General features: G+C 38.3%; 1 protein-coding gene across 2 annotated transcripts in view; it reads left to right on the top strand.

Moving 5' to 3' along the window:
* The window catches only part of LOC129442165 (cadherin-18), a 187397-nt gene extending 167775 nt beyond the window's left edge, over positions 1 to 19622 (top strand). For both annotated transcript variants that reach the window (XM_055202066.2, XM_055202065.2), the window contains exons 10-12: positions 2840 to 2954; positions 13703 to 13954; positions 18843 to 19622. In XM_055202066.2, the coding sequence (XP_055058041.2) occupies positions 2840 to 2954; positions 13703 to 13954; positions 18843 to 19348 (873 nt within the window). In that variant the 3' untranslated portion in view covers positions 19349 to 19622. The remainder of the gene's footprint in view (positions 1 to 2839; positions 2955 to 13702; positions 13955 to 18842) is intronic.
* The last annotated feature ends 283 nt before the right edge of the window (positions 19623 to 19905 follow it).

Raw genomic sequence — 19905 nt, 5'->3', positions numbered from 1 at the left:
ATTCAGACTTTCGTTCTCATCAGTATAAGCACCACTGTGAGTATTTGCGGCGACACTCATAAAAAATCGCTGCAAAAGATGCTTTCCAACAGGTTTTATCCTAGTTTTTGTCCAACTCCATTGACTTGTATTAGATGTGCTGTGAGGTACGGTATTACTCCGCGCCGGGAACTTTGTTTGTATTCTTGCAATTGACAAAGGTGGATTATCGCCACCAACTGGGCTGGAGTGTCTATTATTCAAGCTCTCAACGGAAGAATATACGGGTGTGAGGCGTTTGGAAAAATAGGTCCCCAAGTTTACAACGGATGGTAAAACATCTGTTGGAAAGCATCTTTTGCAGCGATTTTTGTGTGAGCATATCAGTGAACACACCTGACCACTCTGTGAGTTTCACGTCTTTGTAAACGAAAGTTTAATGCATTTTAGGAAGGATTGTTCCAGTGCACCTATTCAGCCATTGTAGAGGTGGGAGGTGAAACAACAAACACCCGAAAATTCTTGGGGCATCCGCATTAGTCGAAATTTCAGTCAAAACCGTTCTATTTCATCATAAACAATCTGAAAACAGGCTTTAAGTGTAAAATAACGAACTTGTCCTTTAAGCATTTTCATGATGGTTGTCCCTCAGACAAGTATGTTTGTCATTCACACTCATTCAAGTAAAAAAGTAACTGGCCCAGAAATGAATATGACATTTCAGCCACATCAAATTGGTTATACTTGACTGGTATGAACAAAGGCTATATCACAAATAAAGTAGTTTTGTAACTTTGGCCTCACATCCTAAAATGCAACACATTCTCACTCCTCAAGGCGTCAAAATCTGAAGCATGTTTAAAAGACGCGAAGGGTGCCCCTATGCATCACTATATCGGCAGGACAATGCCGCTTCTGGACGGTAACTACTACATTTTTTTCGTAAGGAATAATTGACGACGGGCCATTGAATTATAAGAAAAGAATGCACACCAAGGTGGTAATGCTGCACGACGCGAAGCGGAGTGCCGTTACACCGCAGGTGTGCATTATTTTCAAATAATTCAAAGGACCGGAGTCAATTATTCCGCTTATACCACGGTTGCCACAAACATTGCTCTGGTGCCTATTTTTAGTTAGGTGTGCGGTTTACAGAAAAATAATCAACCCCCATAGAACATTTCTCAGCCAATCAGAATGCAGCATTCAACAGACCCGTGGTATAACTATTTTTAAACCATTGTCGCTTGGGGTTGGGGTTAGAGTTTGGGTTTGGATTTCAGTTTAAGTGTTGGTTTATACTTTTTGTCTTCTGATTTTTAAACCATTGTTGCTTGGGGTTAGGGTTAGAGTTCGGGTTTGGGTTAGAATGTCTGTATTGGTTTATACTTTTTGTTTATACTTTTGGGGTTTGCGTTACAATGTAATTTAAAAAGTGATTCTAACCCCAACCCCAAGCGACAATGGTAAAAAATTTGGAACAAAAATTGAGTAGTTACCGTCCAGACGCGGCATGATCCTGCCGATCGTCGCATACGTTGACGTTGCATAACGTAATGGCATAACCTTCCGGGATGACCTTTCGTCTATATCCAACGCTGAGGGATTAGCATGAGCAACGGAGTTCCCATTTCATCGATATAGTGACGCATAGAGGGACCCTTCGCGTCTTCATACTGATGCTGAAGGTGTTTGAACATCCTTCAGAGTTACTTTGTCTGGTCGGGCAAAGAAAAATCTCTTTCATTTTCCCATCCAAAACATTGGACCAGCACTAATGTCGAACCCTTTTAAAAGGTTCTTCAGTGTAAAAATGATGCCATTAAATAACTATATTTGGTTTCTCTAAGAACCATTCAGTCAAAGGTTCCTAAAAGAAACACTTCTTTCAAACCTGACAGGTTCTTTACATGTTAAAGGTTCTCTATGGAACTATTCAGCCAAGAACGGTTCTTCTATGGCATCGTGAAGCACCTTTTATTTTTAAGAGTGTAAATAATGATTCAAAGAAAAGAAAATGGCAATGTCACTGTAATATTTAAGTGTTTTGGATTTACCATCATAGAATGGCACTCGCGTTCGTCTACTGCATGTGCAAGAGAGGCAAAGAATGCAGGGTCCTCCGATGGCAATTTATTCAGAGACGACCTGCTACGAAAAATGTATTATACCATAATAAGCGTGAACAGAGACATGCAAAGATGCAAATTAAAAGACATCAGTTTCATTTCATTTATGAGATTCAGGGCGACCTGCTTTTTTGCCACTTGCAGATTGTACCTTTTTAAGCACACTTGGATGCGGTCGGTGCACAGGTGAGTTCAAGTAATCACTCTTTCGCTAACCAAACAAACCTCACTTTGACGTCAAACGCCAAAGTCTCCTAAATAGCTCTTATCTCACAAAGGTTGTGCGACACAGACAGGTGAAGAGCTTTAATAATTGGTCTATACCCTGCGTGAGGAGATCCCCACTTGCAGCTGATGCAATGGCAGTTGCCAATTAGGTTAACAAGCTGAGAGAACATCATGTGGCTGAGCAAAGCTTGAAATCATTCATCTATTCGATGTCTGTGATTCAGACAGCCCGCTGGGCAAGGGGGTTTAGGTCTGCTGTCTGAAGTAAATGTCTTTCAAAAGTGAAGAGGAACAAGATGCCCAGGTGGTCCAATTACATTTCTAGGTTATTGGGAGTGACCAGACTATACTCTTTTAGTCGAGTGCCCAAAGGACCTCTTTCAGATATTTTTAGTGCCATGTTTAATTCAACCTTAATTCTGAGTGGAGGTAAAAGATAGTTTTCCCTCCTTGTGCTTTTTCAACATCTTACTCTTTTCTCCTTATTCTGTTTTTCCATGTAGGTTATTCAGACCATCAGGGCAACAGATAGGGACAACTTTGCCAATGGTCAGTTCTCATTTGCTTTACCAGAAGACCTTCCAGTGAATCCAAACTTCACATTGAAGGACAATGAAGGTAAACATTCCCACAAATAATGAACCAACACAAACGCATGTTAAAGGGGATAATTCACCCAAAAATGAAAATATCTGTCATCATTTACCTACCATCTTACTTATCATGATGCTGTATGATTTTCTTTTTCCGCTTGAACACAAAGAAAGGTATTTTCATAAACAATGATAAGGACAAAGTTGACGGTGCCCATTTACTTCCATAGTTTTATTTTTTTCTGCTATGGATGTAAAACGGTACTGATAATATCCTATTTTGTGTTCAACAGAATAAAGAAACTCAAGAGTAAGTAAATGATGACAGAATTTCCATTTTGGGGTAAACTATTCATGTAAGAAAGTAAAACCACAAATAATGTCTCTGTAAAATCTCAATTATGAACTTTAAAAATGGCTGGGTTGTTTTTGACCCATAATAGGTAAATATTGGACAGGACATGTGCTGGGTTAAAAATGACCCCATGCTGGGTTAAAAATTGCACAATTTTGGGTTGTTGTTATGCAACCATGGGGTATAATAACCCAGCAGTTGGGTATAAAAACTGCATTGGGTCTATTTTAACCAAGCAGTGTGTTCTGTCCAATATTTACCCATTATGGATCAAACATAACCCAGACACTTTGTGTGAGATTAAAGGGAGGGCCTGAATATCCTGCATGCGTCTCAGATATTTCCCCTAAGAAATCCCATAAACTAGATATTCTAAAAATCCACTTCAAGAGATCATAACAATGTCACAAACTGAGCTAAGGTTTGCCAAGTGTGACACCAAAAGTCAACACTCTTAAAAAAAAGGTGCTCACAATGTTATTGAAGAATCATTTAAAAATCTTTAACATCTGAAGAATCTTTCTGCTCCACAAAAGGTTATTTGCAATGAAAAATGTAAGAAAGAAGTGTTTTTTTAAAGGACTTCATAGACTGAACGGTTCTATGAGGAACCAAATATAGTTCTTCTATGGCATCACTGTGAAAAATCTTTAAGCACCTTTATTTTTAAGAGTAATAAATACTGAATATTTTACATTCAACTCAAAAATGTCTCATTAGATTGATACAAATCCAGATTATTTTACATTTACATTCCACATTAATATAATACAGCTCTATACTCTAAAATGGGATATATCATTCAAATCTGACTTTTTCCATGTTTAAGGGCTGTAATTGGGTCCCCAGTGCTTCTATCAATCTAGAAAAAGATCAACCCAGTAACTTAGTTTTGGTAAACCATTTTCTGCAAGCATGTGAAAAAATAGGTAATTGAAATGTGGCTACCCTGTGATGGCAGGAGGGAATAATACCGTCCCTTAATCTGCACTGTCCAACCATGACACTGCCATTTAGTGCAGAGATCAACTTATTTGCATTTAAATAATTCCCGACACCCATTTTTGAAAAGTTGCCCACCAGCATTTTTTGTGATTTTCACTAAAGTTTCACAAAATGCCTTCTAGGAAAATTTTCTTCAAAAAATATACAATCATACAAATATATCATATGAAAGAACAGACAAAATGGGGAAAAAAACTTTCATCCTATCTATATTTTTTTCTCTGCTTATAAGCATATTTTTAAAAGCGATTACAAAGGAAATGTTTACTGTTCCATTTATTGTATGGAAAAATCCCACTTAAAGAAACAGACCTCCATTACATTTTTCCTCTCGCGCACCCCCTGGTGGCAGCTCACTTTGGGAATCTCTGATCTAGTGGATAATTGCGGTATTTCAGATTAACATAAAAATCATCAGGAACACGTTTTCTCACAAACGTTTTCTCAAAAATCTCCTAATTTTCTTAAAAAAAATATACAATCATACAAATATATCATATGAAAAAACAGACCCTCTGCTTTCAAACAAAAATAAACAAACAGACAAAATGGGGAAAAAAACTTTCATCCTATCTATATTTTTTTCTCTGCTTATAAACTCTTAAATATGGGAATTTTTCTCTTAAAAATATTTTTTTAGCAAAAAGCTGAAATAATTGCATTTTTTTTGAAGGAATTTTGTTAGAGATCAGATTCAGAATGATTATCAAAACATACACAGAGTTTAAAATTAGTAAATAACATTCTGGCTTCAGTTTTTTTTTTTTCATAAATTGGGTAATATTATCCATCTAGTGCAGCGGTTCCCAAACTTTTTTCCTGTGCACCCCCTTCTATGTCCCAAAGCAAGCTTTGTTTTCTTGCCATAAAGACTCATGTTTAATCATGCTCAAATAACCAGGGGCCGGTTGCACCAGCCAGACGCAAAGAAGTCGTCCTACGTCGGGCTTAGCTACGTCCGACATTGTGAAAAATATTTATGCCTGTTGCACCATCTGAAACTACGACCAGACGCAGCTACGCTCAGCACAGATGATGCATGCCCCTGTGTATGCGTTTAACCACTGTGATATTAAGACGCCATTCGAGTTTACTATGGTAACAAAGTACACTTACTGCCACCAGCAAATAACATATGAGAGCTTTCCTCATGTATACCAGTGCGCTTTCCCTTAAGATGCGTGCGTCATGTGCAGACCCATCAAACATATTCATGAAAGCCTTTACTGTTCGCACAAAAGATATAATAGTTTGCATATTCATTATAACAGCTCAAGTTTCAAACAAAATTAAATGAAAGCTTTTAATAAGTTCTCTACAGTGTCTTTGTAAGTATTTATGTATTGTATTATGTAATTCATTGGCGGTCTCTCTACCATGCATGAAAACACATTCCTCGCGTATCCTGTGCATTAGACGCGCCCATGTCTCGTCACGTTTCATTATTTCTATTTTGCCATAGAAAAAAGTCTCTCTCTCTCTCTCTTGGTCCCTCTCCTCCTTCGTGACTAACAACTTTATCATAAGACGTCCCACTTGACAGTTTCCCTGATTTCAGCCAGTTATAAGCTGAATGAAACGAGTTGGCACGCATAGCGGCTGCAGTGCATAACAGAAGAGCAGTGCGTAGAAAAAGACAGCAGCTTTCTTCTACGTTTCTATCAAAAACTAATAAATTATAGTTTTTTATTTAAAATAAAAACGGTTACAAAGGAAATGTTTACTGTTCCTGGTTTTTTATTCATTTATTGTATGGAAAAATCTCACTTAAAGAAACAGACCGCCATTACATTTTTCCTCTCGCGCACCCCCTGGTGGCAGCTCGCGTACCCCTGGGGGTGCGCGTACCACACTTTGGGAATCCCTGATCTAGTGGATAATCGCGGTATTGCAGATTAACATAAAAATCATCATGGACACGTTTTCTCACAAATGTTTTCTCCTAATTGACGAGATAACTCGTCAATGGCAGGGAAAGAGTTAAAAAGACAACCCAACACGACACATTTTTGCTCACACCTACAAAGTGGTAATTTTAACATGCTATAATAAATTATCTATATAACATTTTGAGCTAAAACTTCACATACGTACTCTGGAGACATCAAAGAATTATTTTACATCTTGTTAAACAGGGGTCTTCAACGTTTTTTGGGTCGGGGACCCCTTAGATGAGAGAGGCATGGAGCAGGGACCCCCTGATACTAAATGTGTGTAAACAGATATTTAAGTAAGCAGTTAGGTACGAGAGGCTGCTTTTTCGTATTAGGCACAACTCAAAGTGGGGTAAAGTACAACTATTGACCAATCAGAATCAAGGACTGGAACTGTTTTATAAATAGAAACAAACCATATTGTCATACAGCCATACTATATTAAGACAGTACAATTACTTTATTATGCGGTTGTTGTATGCATTATTTTTTTGTTAAAGTATATTTAATTTTTATATTAATATAACAATAATAATAATAATAATTTAAGGTTTTTGCAGTGTAATAGATTTTCATTTTACTGTGAATTAGACAAGGGCTTTCAGTTTATAAAGATGACTGATCATGGTGAATGGCACAAAGACTGTCTATTCTGGTGGGGATAGAGGTTGTGCTACTTTATAATTCAGAGGTTTGTTGCCTTTCTCTTGTATCATCATCGTCACGAGTTTGAGCAGGTTTATTTTCTGCATAGCTTCATATCAGACCCAGGAGAACAACATGCAATGAGTCCGCGCGCATCTCTTTGGGACAACTTTTTTAGAGGCGGATTTCAACCTGAATATGAATCTTTTACAAAGCACCATCACGGCACACGTTTCATTCACTTTTAAATGCGAGCGATAGTTTTGTTGCAGCTTATAATGCAGACGCGGTGTGGTGTAATTTGCCTGTTGAATTAGCGCTTTTTAAATCTGAACTGCGTGAAACGCCGTTCAAGTTCAGAAATATCGACGAGACAACATGTCGTGCTGATTCTAAAATAACATTCTGAAAGAAACACACACATGCCTATAAGATTTACCTGTTTTATGATGCCTTTTCTGTCGCTACAGCTGCTTCCTAAGTGGACAATAATCTTCAGATATTTTATTTTGGTCCACTGGCTAAACTGAACGCGCGCCTATGCGGCCACGCACAAACTAAAGGGGACATGTAATGTTTTGTACTTATATTTTACGTTTTAAGCAAAACATAGCTTGTGGTTAAACATTATTTGGCGGACCCCCCCCCCCAGTTGAAGACCCATGTTGTAAAATGTTCCCTTAAATGCATTTTAACAAATGCCTTATTCCATTTTTTTCTTCTAAGCAAGTTTAGGAGAACATTTTAGATTATAGTCCAATTTAAATGAAACACAACTGAGAACTCCATCAAATTTCCTGAGCTATGAAAATGCAACTTCTGAGCATCATCTGGGCAACTTGTGTGCCATTAAATGCTTTGTGTGCTGATGAAAAAAGCCTAATTTGCCACTAGAGTATGCAGACAGTTTAACATCAAAAGCTTCAACCTTGGGAGTTTGTTACAAAAACATATTCTATAGTCAGTGTTTAAGTTGTACACAGGCTCTCATGAAAGGCAAATAAGCTGATCTAAAGAGCCTCTCCAAAGGCATCTCAGTAATGGAATCTTCTAATGTTTTCCAACTGATTTCCTGATGTTTGCTCAGGGCAAACCCTCGATGCCTCTCCGCAAACATATTTAGTACCACATGTTGTCACACAGATCACCCTCATTTTTCGCCTTCTCCTCCTCTTCACGCTCTTATTTAATATCGTTGCAAGGCCAGTGCTGCTGTTTCCCAGGAAACCGGCTCTGTGTTTATGTTAGCTCAAGGCTCCTGAGGGAGAAGACCAGGCTCTAATGATTTCTTAATGCTGGACTGCTGATTTGGAGAATCAGGTCTAAATGGCGAATTGCAGGTGGACCAGTAGAGTTTAACTTGGCAATCAGGGAAATACGAGGTAGATGCTAAGTGTCCAGAGTTTGGAGCAACAGAGCCTCAATTTCAATTTGAATTATACAATGCAAGCCTTGGTTTCTCACAGGCGTTTTCAACCTTAAATATTGTCCCCGTGGATGGACCATTATAGGCCGCTTTACGCGTTGGGCTTGAGGGATTCCTCGAAAAAGGCTTAAGGAGCGCTCTGTCACGTCCGCTTGCTGATTGGGTGGGTGTGTAAGACTGTCAACCCTGATCACAGAGATGCTTCTCTTCTTGCGCTCGTGGCACTGCAGTGATTGCGCCGCCGTCCACGCGGCCAAACTGTTTGGCAGGAATAAAAATATGATGAAATTTCCCTCCGCAGCTGCTCTTATTTCCCCTTTGGGAAATGGCACGGAGTTCGATTGAGAATTATCATTTTGACTGTTATACTTCATGACACAGTTCATATTATGAATCTTGAGAGCATTCATAATCAGGCTTTCTACTGTTTCTGTGAAATGGGTGATGAAGCGAATTTTGCTTCCTCAAAGTCTGTTTGTCAAAAACCAGTACGTGAGGTTTCATTCTGTGCCATGGTTTCTCAGTTTAAATATACGTTAATGTTTTCATGCTTGTGAGCACATCACATCTAAGATGATACACGTGTTACATTGAGAATTTTCCTTGTGGGCCAATTCTCAGGAAATTCCCCTTCAGGCTATTTATGTTCTTAATTTGAACCCTCACATTAAGTAATAACAGCTACAGTGATAAATACCTATGCAAGATTTCCAGTATTGGCAGTATGTGTTGTTGTTGTTGCTGTTTTCTATTTATTTATTTGTCTATTTACTGCGCAGTGCATTTGCGCAGTGCAAATTTATTCATTTACAGAGCATGCATGGTTCACACTTTTGATTCACCGCTATTCAAATCAGCTGCTAATTTCCTATCCATGTATAATTAACCATGCTTTTTAACGTGGTCAAGAGTCGCTAATGATCACCTTATTTATGACATTTTTTAATGTTTGGACAGAAATGCAGACTATTAGAAAAACAACATTATAGAAAAATGTAGAGGTAAAGTGGCTGATTTTGCTTAAAGTGCATCTATTTCATTGCTAAAAAACAACGTTATTTTGTGTATTTGGTATAATACAATGTGTTCACATGGTTTATATGGTTCAAAAAACACATTATTTTCCACATACCGTACATTTTTGTAGCTACAGATATCCTTGCATTCCTCAAACAATGTAAGGCTCACATAAGATGTAATTTAAAATAGCCATGCTGTGAGTTACTTATTATGAGTCATAATGCAGTTATTAACCTCTATAAATTTTCATGATATAAATAATCTTCATGATTTCCTAACATTTGGATTAGGAGAACTGTATTCTATGCTTTCACTTTACTTAAAGCCATCAATAATGCATTTATAGAGGTTAATAACTGTATCATGACTTATAATAAGTAACTTATAACATGGTTATAACAATATAAATCAAATCAGTTATTTGTAATAGAACTAAATACTAAATCTGCATGATTAATAAAGTCGTAACTATAATATAATGACATTATAGCAATGCAGGCTGCACCTTAATAAATACACTCATGGAAATATACGACTGAGTAGTTATCAGTGTATAATGGATTATGAGCATGCGAATTGAAATGCAAATGCATCACTTATCAGTAATAATAAACATATTATAAATGTGGGTATACTTAACATGTTGTTGTGTCTTTATAAATAAATTTATGTAATACTGTAGTAATAACTGCCTATAAATAATTATAAAGGTGGTTATAATTCATTATAAACATGGGCTTCATAGAAAGTGTTACAGATTATTTTTCTGTAAAACGTACACCTAACCTGTCAAATGTCCTAAAATAACCACCAGAGCAATGTTTGTGTTAACCGTAGTATAAGCGGAATAATTGATACGGCGTTGCGTGGCGCCACATTACCACTTTGGGTGTGCATTATTTTTGAAAAATTCAACATACTGCCGTCACATTTATTATATTATTACATTTATTATACTATAATAACATTTATTATAACATTATTACATACAGTATTTTTTTTTCTGCATATATAAAGAAAATGTGCATAGTGACAATCTTTCAAGCTGTGCTTCCTTACTTTTTAAATCTCTATGACAGTGTCTGCTTACTGCCTAATGTAAACATAATGTAGAAGTAAATGTAAAAAAAGTCCAAACATCAAACTTTCTGCTTTTATTTAGTTAAGGCACCGGGCTTGGGAATTATTCGGGGTACAAATATGACAGACAAAAATGTAGACTTTGACATAAAGATCGTTAACGTTGTGTTCGTCATTTTACCAAATCACTGTGGTAGCCTTGGTCAAGTTCATGCAGCACCACTTGAACCGACAAAAGGATGACATCACAATACTGCTGGCGACTCGAAATCTGACGACTTCGCATGATTTCTGGAATCGCTCTCACTGTACTTTGATGTCATCCACCAGTTGGTTCTTCCAGCGCTGCATGAACTCGAACAAGCCTAATAACAGGCATGAAAACTCAAAACGTGCTTGTATGAGGGACAGGTGCACTAACACTTGATTGCATCAGTAGCTTGACAACCCTACTTTGTGAGGTCTCTGTCAGTGTTTGCAGTGGTTGAAATGTCTGTAAAGAAGAGAGGTCGGGCAGCTGCTCAAAGATCTCGCCTTTGGAGAAGATTGTTGATTTTATGCTTGAAAAAATACTTAATAAGTAAGATTTCTCTAAGATATCTTACCCCAGAATTACATTGCTAGCCCACCCCAACAGTTCAATTCTGCAGCTTTAGGCTTTGTCCACACGAAGCCGGTGCATTCCCCATCCGATCATTGTTTTCCCTTGTTCTAAAAAAATAATCCGTAAACACGAAACCACTGAAACCGACTGAAAGTGGTGTAGTATATATGCCGGACCAGTATGGGGCGCTGTAATTCTACCACAGATATACACTATACACGAAGAAGAAGACTTTGAGCATGCGCAAAACCAATGTATGGTGTTGTCCATTATCGCTTGTTGCTCACCACAATTGCATAGAAGCAATAGATTTTGCTGTAATAAAGCTAGTAGGCTTTAGTAGCTTCTGTAGCACGAACACAATCACGTAGTCCGCCGTTATTGTTGTTGCTGTTACGTGTGATGCTTCCGACACGTGATGTGATGACGTTTTCGCTTCACAAAATATACGGATTGGCTGTACACACGAAACCGCAAGGGTGTCGATTTCAGATTGATCCACTTTAGGACCCGGTTTCAAAAAATAGCGGTTTCACTCTCTCAAAACGCCGGATCCGTGTGGACGAAACGGCAATACGATAACAAATTTATACGTATGCAGTGATATGCGTCTCCGTGCGGACAGCCCCTTAATTTCATCATGAATCAGCTGAGCACTTTGTGGGATATGCTGGGTCTGTGCGTGAATTCAGGGTGCTGAGAAACAGCCTTGTGTATCGAAATCACCCGATTGGCTGGTCTCTGGTTGATTTGATATGACGGTTGATTTGCTTTCCCGCAGCATTATGGGAAAGCTGGGATAGATTAGTGTCCATCGATGCTTGCTTCAGAATCTCAGTTGGGCATCCAGGGATTTCTTGCCTACTGATTTCATAAATAATGAGGATTGTGACATACTACTCCATTCACGTACTGTTTCTCCTACTATATAGGAGGTGAGTAGGCGGTTTTGGACACTACTTAAGTATATGTACCTCTGAGTCTCACGAGAAATAGTCAAAAATCCCGGTAATTCTCGCCTACCCTTTTATGTATACAGAGGTTTCGGACACACTATTCGTTCGCCTACTGCTTTTTGACTAATATAAAGTATGATATTACGAATGAAAAGTCACATCTTAATGTTTTGCATAGACTGCACCGAGATGGTAACAAATAAGAAATGATAATGTCTGGCCCATGGCATTGAGTGAATATAGTTCAAACTGGCAAATAGTCCTTACTATGAAAGTTGACTTAAGATACATAAAAATCCAAAGCTGTAAATCATCTGTCACCGGGACAACAAATATACTTCTGAATCTGGAAAAATTAGTTAATTAGGCATGCTCTTTTAATCGACAACAGAGGAATAATATGGATTGTATGCATTAACATCAGGTAAACAAGAAGAAAATGCTATTAAAGTAAGACATACAAAGAATTAAATGCATCTTTATGTGATACAAAAGCGAAATAACTGAAAGTGTCCCGCATGTCAAAAAATGATGGCAAAAGGGTACCTCTTAGTGACACGAAAAGTGTGTCACAATGCTTTGGTTTGGTGGGTTAGAATTATGTCCCCCTCCTTTTTGAATCTTTCCGCGGGCCATAAGTGTAGGAAAGGTAAATGCACTTACAGGTAATACTTTTGGCAGACAGTTATATCCAAAGGGATTTCCGGTGCATTTAGAAAAGGCATTTTGTCAATATTGGAGTTCCCTGGGAATTGAACAACCTTTCTACAACCTTTACTGACACAATGCTCTTCAATTGAGCTAAAGGAACATATTATTGTATTTTTTCTTGTATTTGTCTATCTGAGGAAGAACAACTGATGAGTAACAGGTAGTTTCACTGTAGGCTAAAACATGGTGCATCTCTATAGCCTTAATTGACTTTAATACATTCCCAATCTGCTTTAAGAACAAAACCTACACCACTGTTCACCCAGGACCTGATAACCAAAGAGAGGCACACAGGGTTTGACTTAAACCCCTGGTCAACCCCACAACAATTCGCCACCCACCACCTTCTGGAAACCGAAGAGTCAGATAAAATTTGCCGCTCAACACGCAGCCACAGGATGATAAAGTCGCATGACTGCGCATACGCCAAGCTGCTTAGGACCTGGTTTTAGGTGTGAGCGTATGTGAGAAAGAAGGATAGCAGGTGAAAATCCTGCACAAGCCTCGAAAATGAGAAAAGTTGGGGCACTGTGGGGAGTTAATAAAGCATGACGTTTTTGTCGCTGCATGTGTGAAGTTTACAGACTGTCAGCACACCAGTGCTCCAAAACTCGTGCTCGAGAGGTGCAGTAGTGCACTTTTAAAAATAAAGGTTCCCAAAAGGTTCTTTGCTGTTACTATTGCACAGAAGGAAGGATCTTTGGGAAACCACATTAAAAGGTCTTCCCAAAAGAACCCATTTATTTTTTGAAATCTAAAGCATGTTCTGTTTTTCTTCATCAGATCCATTTAACATTACGTTAAATGTCTTCTTCAATTGTAATGAATCATCTTGCTTGTGTGCAGAAATGTTATTAAGTGCTTAAGAGTGCAAAGAAAACAGGCAGCTTGAATATGAAATTAACAATGTAATATTCGAAAATATGCTCTCCATTTTGACAGGCAACCACCAAGAATGGGGGGCGAATTGTTTTGTTATACTTGTGTTGCACGCATCCATGTAGCCAGAGAGAATAAACCTCTGCTCTCTCTGACAGATAGCAGCGCGAGCGTGTTGGCACGCAGGCAAGGCTTCAGCCAGGCGGAACAAGAGCTGTACCAGCTGCCGGTGGTTGTGTGGGATGGAGGAGAGCCACTTCTCAGCAGCACCAGCACACTTACGCTCAGGGTGTGTCCATGCCAGCGTGGGGCCAGAACTCCTGTGTGCAGAGCTCAAGCGTTCCTGTCCTCGGCTGGCCTCAGCACTGGAGCTCTCATCGCCATCCTCCTGTGTGTGCTCATCCTTCTGGGTAAGACTGAAAATACAGTGAGCAAGAGAAGAGATGGTTTATTTGTTTTGCTGTATCTCCTATAAAGAAAAGAGGAATGCAGCTGGGGCCACATTTATAAAATGCTGTGCAGAAACCATCCTACGTTTGATCTTACGATCATTTTTCAAAAATGCGTAGGTGTGATTCATAAACTGAACGTACGCCCAGAAAACATGCGTACCCCTTTTTTCAGATGTGAAATCTATAAATCACAAATGAACTGCGCAGCTGAGCAGTTTCAAATCTCTGCCTTTAAATGATGCCTAATTAATGTCATTGACATAAAATGTCAATGTTTAAACCCATTTCAAGCAGAAATAATGGCTTATATTTCCAAAAACCTGCAGCAATCAGACAAGCAAAAGTGCACACGTCTGCTCAGACCATGACGTGGCGCTAAGCACTTTTCCATGTCAAAGACAGTTTTAATCTATATGGACTTGCTGTGGATTTTTGCATATGCACACTTTACGAACAAATTTGTGCGTATGCATGCTTTATAAATGAGGCCCCTGGGGTCACAAAAATTTCTTATTTTTTATAAAAAAAAAAAATGAAAAGCGGAATTTCAGATATTGTATTTCATACTTCCGTTTTATGCTTTAAAGGGACATTGCACTTTTAAAGAAGAGGCTCATTTTCCAGCTCCCCTTAAACATTTGATTCTTACTGTTTTGAAATCCATTCAGCTGATCCGGGTCTGGCGGTAGCACTTTTTGCATAGCTTAGCATAATCCATTGAATCTGATTAGACCATTAGCATCGCACTTAAAAATAACCAAAGAGTTTCGATATTTTTCCTGTTTGAAACTTGACTCTTCTGTAGTTACATCGTGTACTAAGACCGACGGAAAAATCAAAGTTGGCTAGGAACTATACTCTCAAACTGGCGCAATAATCAAAGACTTTGCTGCCGTAACATGGCTGCAGGAGGCGCAATGATATTACGCAGTGCCTGAAAATAGTCCTCCGCTACTGAAAGTTACCAAGGGGACTACTTTCGGGTGCTGCATAATATCATTCAGTCTGCTGCAGCCATAGTAAAAAGTCAACAACAAAGGCAACAAAGTCCTTGATTATTACACCAAAATGGATAATGCTAAGCTATGCTAAAAGCGGTACCGCTAGACTCAGAGATCGGCTGAATGGATTCCAAAAAATAAAAATCAGTTGTTTATCTCTAGGGGAGCTGGAAAATGAGCCTATTTTAAAAAAAAGTGCAGTTTCCCTTTACTAACAAGATTGCATTTAAAGGGACAGTACACCCAAAAATAACATTCTGTTGCAATTATTGTCTTCCATGAAAAGTGTATAGCCTTCTTCTCACCATGAATCACAAGTGATGTTTTAAAGCATGCTGAAGCATGCTCTGTTTCATACAATGAAAGTGAAATGTGACTGTTCTGTCGGACATCTCCTTTTGTGCTCTATACTGATAAAGTTAAGGATGTTTTAAACAATGTGATGTGCTGATTTACATGAATGCATTTGGCAGATACTTTAATTCAAAGTGACTGAAAGGTACAGTGCATTCAAGTTACAGTATGCATTATATTAGTATGTGTGTTTCCAAACCCTTTCAGGTTGCTAGTGCAATGCTCTATAACCTTTTGGACATCATTGTATTCAAGAGTGAATGCATTAGCGATTTCAGCTAAATGAATTAAAATTACTGTTGATTTTGGGATGCAAAATGCAAACATTTGCTTTTCATTGTTTTAGCTTTTTTACCAAGTAGAACAAAGGCTAATGCATATTCAAGATTTTCTCCCGAGTGGATTTTGTTTACCTGACATTCTAAGAAACCCGCCTTGAAAATGTACCGGTTGTAGATGAAAGGTTTTGCCCTGCAGGATGTGTGAAAACCCCGTCTCCCACTCTCGTCTACTGACAAAACCAAATATAGACACTACTAAGGTGTGCCTGGCTGCTGCACAACTGTGTGGGCTGAAACCATGAACAACAACTGGAAAGTCTGCAAATACCTTGACAGACTTATAGTATTATTAACAACACCAACATTTTTTGTCAGGTTCAATTTAGAAGGGTTGCAAGCCTTTGGGTTTAAACAATGTTCATATTTGACCCAACAATGGGATAAAAACAACCTAGCATCTTGTGTTTAATCAACCCAGCATAGGTTAAATTACAGCCCAAAAGGTGTTGTGTTCATCCCTTGTGACCCAATGCTGGGTTGAAAATAATCCTGCATTTTTTTAGAGTGTATCCAGGGTCAAAAAATAATCACTTGCCAAGTGTCAAATGCAAGTGAAAAAATTAAAAAATATCCAGCTGGGTTGCTTCAATTATTACTAATACTAATTCAATTAGTATTAGGGAGGCTACAATACAATAAAACATATTTAAGGAAGAATTCCATTGCCTCATTTAACTTGAATTATTCCTTAAAATAAATATACTGTCAATTCTAGACCTTGTTTTTGCCAAAACCCAATACAACTGATTTCTGATCAGTGCATGAAACGATTAGGAGGCTCTTCAGCGGTGGCCCATAACTTCTAAATATGTGAAAGGGTTTATGATAAAAGAAACGATCAGGTTCACGAAATTCTCACAAGACAATAACTTAACTCCAAACTCTGATTACACATAAGATTAAGTTAGTTTCTGGAAAACACAAGACTCTTTTATCATAAACTGATTTACATAGGTTTACATGACGCGGCAAACATATTTTGACATGACGGCTACATACACAGGCATGAGAATCCCTCACCTTCCGGCAAAATTCGCGGTTTTGAAGCCAAAACAGGTGACCCACGTGAATCGTGTAGATTTGATGAGAACTTTTTTTGGGGGGAGGCGGTATGCGCGCGTTGTTTGTTGACGCGCCCTTCACCGTCATCCAACATGTATCCCAGACATTAGGTTTGTTTGAGTTCATGCCGCGCTGCAAAAACCGACAGGCAGCTGACATCAAAGTACCACGAGAGTGAATCAAGAAGTCATTAGGACTCTGCTTTCGAACCGCTCTCGCGCTACTGTGATGTCATCCGCCTTTTCTGTGTACTTCGTCATATACTTCACATGCTTTATGAACATGCGTAGGGTGACTGCCTTCGCGACGTAAAGTCAAGTGTAAGACACAAAGCGCTGTAAAACTATAACTGCAGAATTCTGACGCGTGATTCAATTAAAACAACATACAGTATATACACAGACTGACACTGCAAAGTGACCTGAAAGATTTTTGATTGGAATGGATTAGAACGAATGGTAGGCTACTCCTCGCTCGTAAGTCACATTGGTCTAACGTTACTAGCCTACTGCTGTTAAATACGTTAATGTAAATATGGTAAAACTGCAAAATTGTAAAGTTTACAGTAACATTTAAGCGATTTTACACTATTTGAGCGACAACAATGCTAAAGTGAACTGTTTTCGGTGTGCATACTCGCACAAACTCAAAAGCCCACGCACTGAAACCCGCGTTTAAAAAATCACGCAAACCCATTATTTCTTTGGGCTTGACAGGAGATATACGCACAAATTATCTTGTAATAGCACAGTCTCTGCAAGTATTCTCATAAAAACAGTCATTTATTATAAGTGATCATATGTGTGAGTGTATAGATCAGGGCTTCTCCACCAGTGTTAAAGGGACAGTTCCTCTTATAAGAAATGCTTATGTTTGAGTCATTATGTTAGTCAAACAAACTACAGAAGACAAAAGGAAAATCACCTTTATAGCTTTAAAAATATCGATTATATTTAATTTATAGAATGAAAACTGTGTTATATTAATTTGATACTGTTTCTTTACCTAATCAATACTGTTAGATCTTACTATATTAGTAACTTTGTTCTTGTTTATTTTATATGCTTGTCATTTCTTGATTTGTTCTTATTTTATTTTTCCACGTCACTTTTTTGCTGATCTGAAAATTATTCAACCCATGACTCAAAAACCATAATGTAATTCATTTAACCAGTACTATATTTGTAAAATTAAGTAATTTTAAATTACATAGGCCTTAAGGTCCACCCTATTCCATTGTATGGCCTTGCGACTGATGGTCAGATTATGGCAAAATAAAATTATTGCAGATGTAAAATAGTAAGGGAATGCTACTTTTTATCAACCCATTTAATTAAACAGTGTTTCTGTTACTAGTCAAATGTTTACATTTGAAATTTACAATCTAAATTGTCCATCCAGCCCCTCGAGCACTCATCTCACCTTTTTCACCCCTGACCCGTTTTCATGCCTGCATACATGTTGTGACGAGCTTTGCATCTTGCACCCTCGAAAAACATTGGTTGCTTTCACATACAGTAAGTGGATGAGCTACCCAGTCTCACAAAATTATGTACCTAAAGTCACGTAATTTTGTGTTTCTTTTTCGTGATACTGTCACGAATTTCCGAGTTTTTCCGTGATTGTATCATAAATTTCTGTTTATGTGTCATTGTCACGTAATGGTTACTCAACAGTTTTTTTCCTATTTTCAAACAATTTTCGCTTCGGTTTAGGGTTAGATTTGGTGTTTGTGTTAAATATTGGTTTATACTATTTTTTCTGTTTTTTTTTTCTGATTTTTAAACCATTGTCGCCTGGCATTAGGGTTAGAGTTGGCTTTGGGTAAGGATGCCATTTTATGTAAATCTAACCCTAAACTGAAGCGACAATAGTAAGAAAATAGGAAAAACAGTTGAGTAACCAATACGTGACAATGACACATAAACAGAAATTTGTGATACGATCACGGAAAAACACAGAAATTCGTGACAGTATGCTGAAAAAGAATAAAAAAATTACGTGACTATAGGGTACGTAATTTCGTAGGGCTGGGATGAATGATTAGGAATGGATGGACTTACTCAGTTTATGTCTTTTCTCTTGTAGCCATTGTGGTTCTGTTTATCACTCTGCGTAGTAAGAAGAGCAAAAAGGAGCCTTTGATCATCTCGGCAGAGGACATTAGAGAGAACGTAGTGACATACGACGACGAGGGTGGAGGCGAGGAAGACACTGAGGCCTTTGACATAGCAGCACTGAGGAACCCCGCGGCAGCCGAGGAGATGAGGCTAAGAAAGGACTTTCAGTCGGAATTGTGGAGGGCTATGAGTTCAGAGGTCCTCAGCCCATCTTTGACCCTACCAGATGAGGACATCCATGATGTGATTAAACTGAAAGTGGTTGAGGCCGATCGGGATATGAGCGGCCCTCCGTACGATTCTCTTCAAACGTATGCCTACGAGGGCCGTGGTTCCACTTCTGGTTCAATCAGTTCTCTGGACATGCCTGAACCTCAGTCAGATCTGGACCTCAGTCAGGTAGACAACTGGGGACCTGAGGTACAAATACTCAGCAGACTCTTTCAAGAGAAAGGCAACCAGCACACCCCTTAATGGCTGTGCATGTTCGTAAACCAAGAAGTCGCGTGTTGTTTTTCTGTCGTCTGGTCAAATGGGACTACAGTCAAACTTTTTTGTCATCCAGTTTTACTGTGGGATTATATGGCTGTTGTTTTTCACCGGCCTCTTCAAGTGGAAGAAAGTAAGTTGATTTTTAAAGTAAAAGTTTAAAATTGAGAAAAAAAATCAGAACTCATAAAGGAAGCTATTTTCCCTGGTGTATATTTTCTATTGCTTAATAAAATTCATGATTCCTGAATTCTTGAAACATGCGTATCTGTCCTTTATCACCACCATTAAGGCAGCAGTGAATCAAAATGCATACCATACTAACTAAATGCATACTAACAAGATTCTTTCCGAATAAAAAATAGATTTTTGTGTTCAGACCCTGTAATCTTTACCGTGCTATTTTTCACCCCATATGTCGTATACTGGTCCAACATATTGTGCACAACATTCAACATAAATCACCTCTGTCAAAACTAAGAAAATAACTTCTTATAATTCTCACGAGCAGAATGGGTTTTAATTGGATAACAACAGCATTC

This window comes from Misgurnus anguillicaudatus, chromosome 2 (genome assembly GCF_027580225.2).
Source record: "Misgurnus anguillicaudatus chromosome 2, ASM2758022v2, whole genome shotgun sequence".
NCBI lineage: Eukaryota > Metazoa > Chordata > Actinopteri > Cypriniformes > Cobitidae > Misgurnus > Misgurnus anguillicaudatus.
The sequence above is the reverse complement of the archived record's forward strand: the minus strand, read 5'-3'. Positions and strand labels throughout refer to the sequence as shown.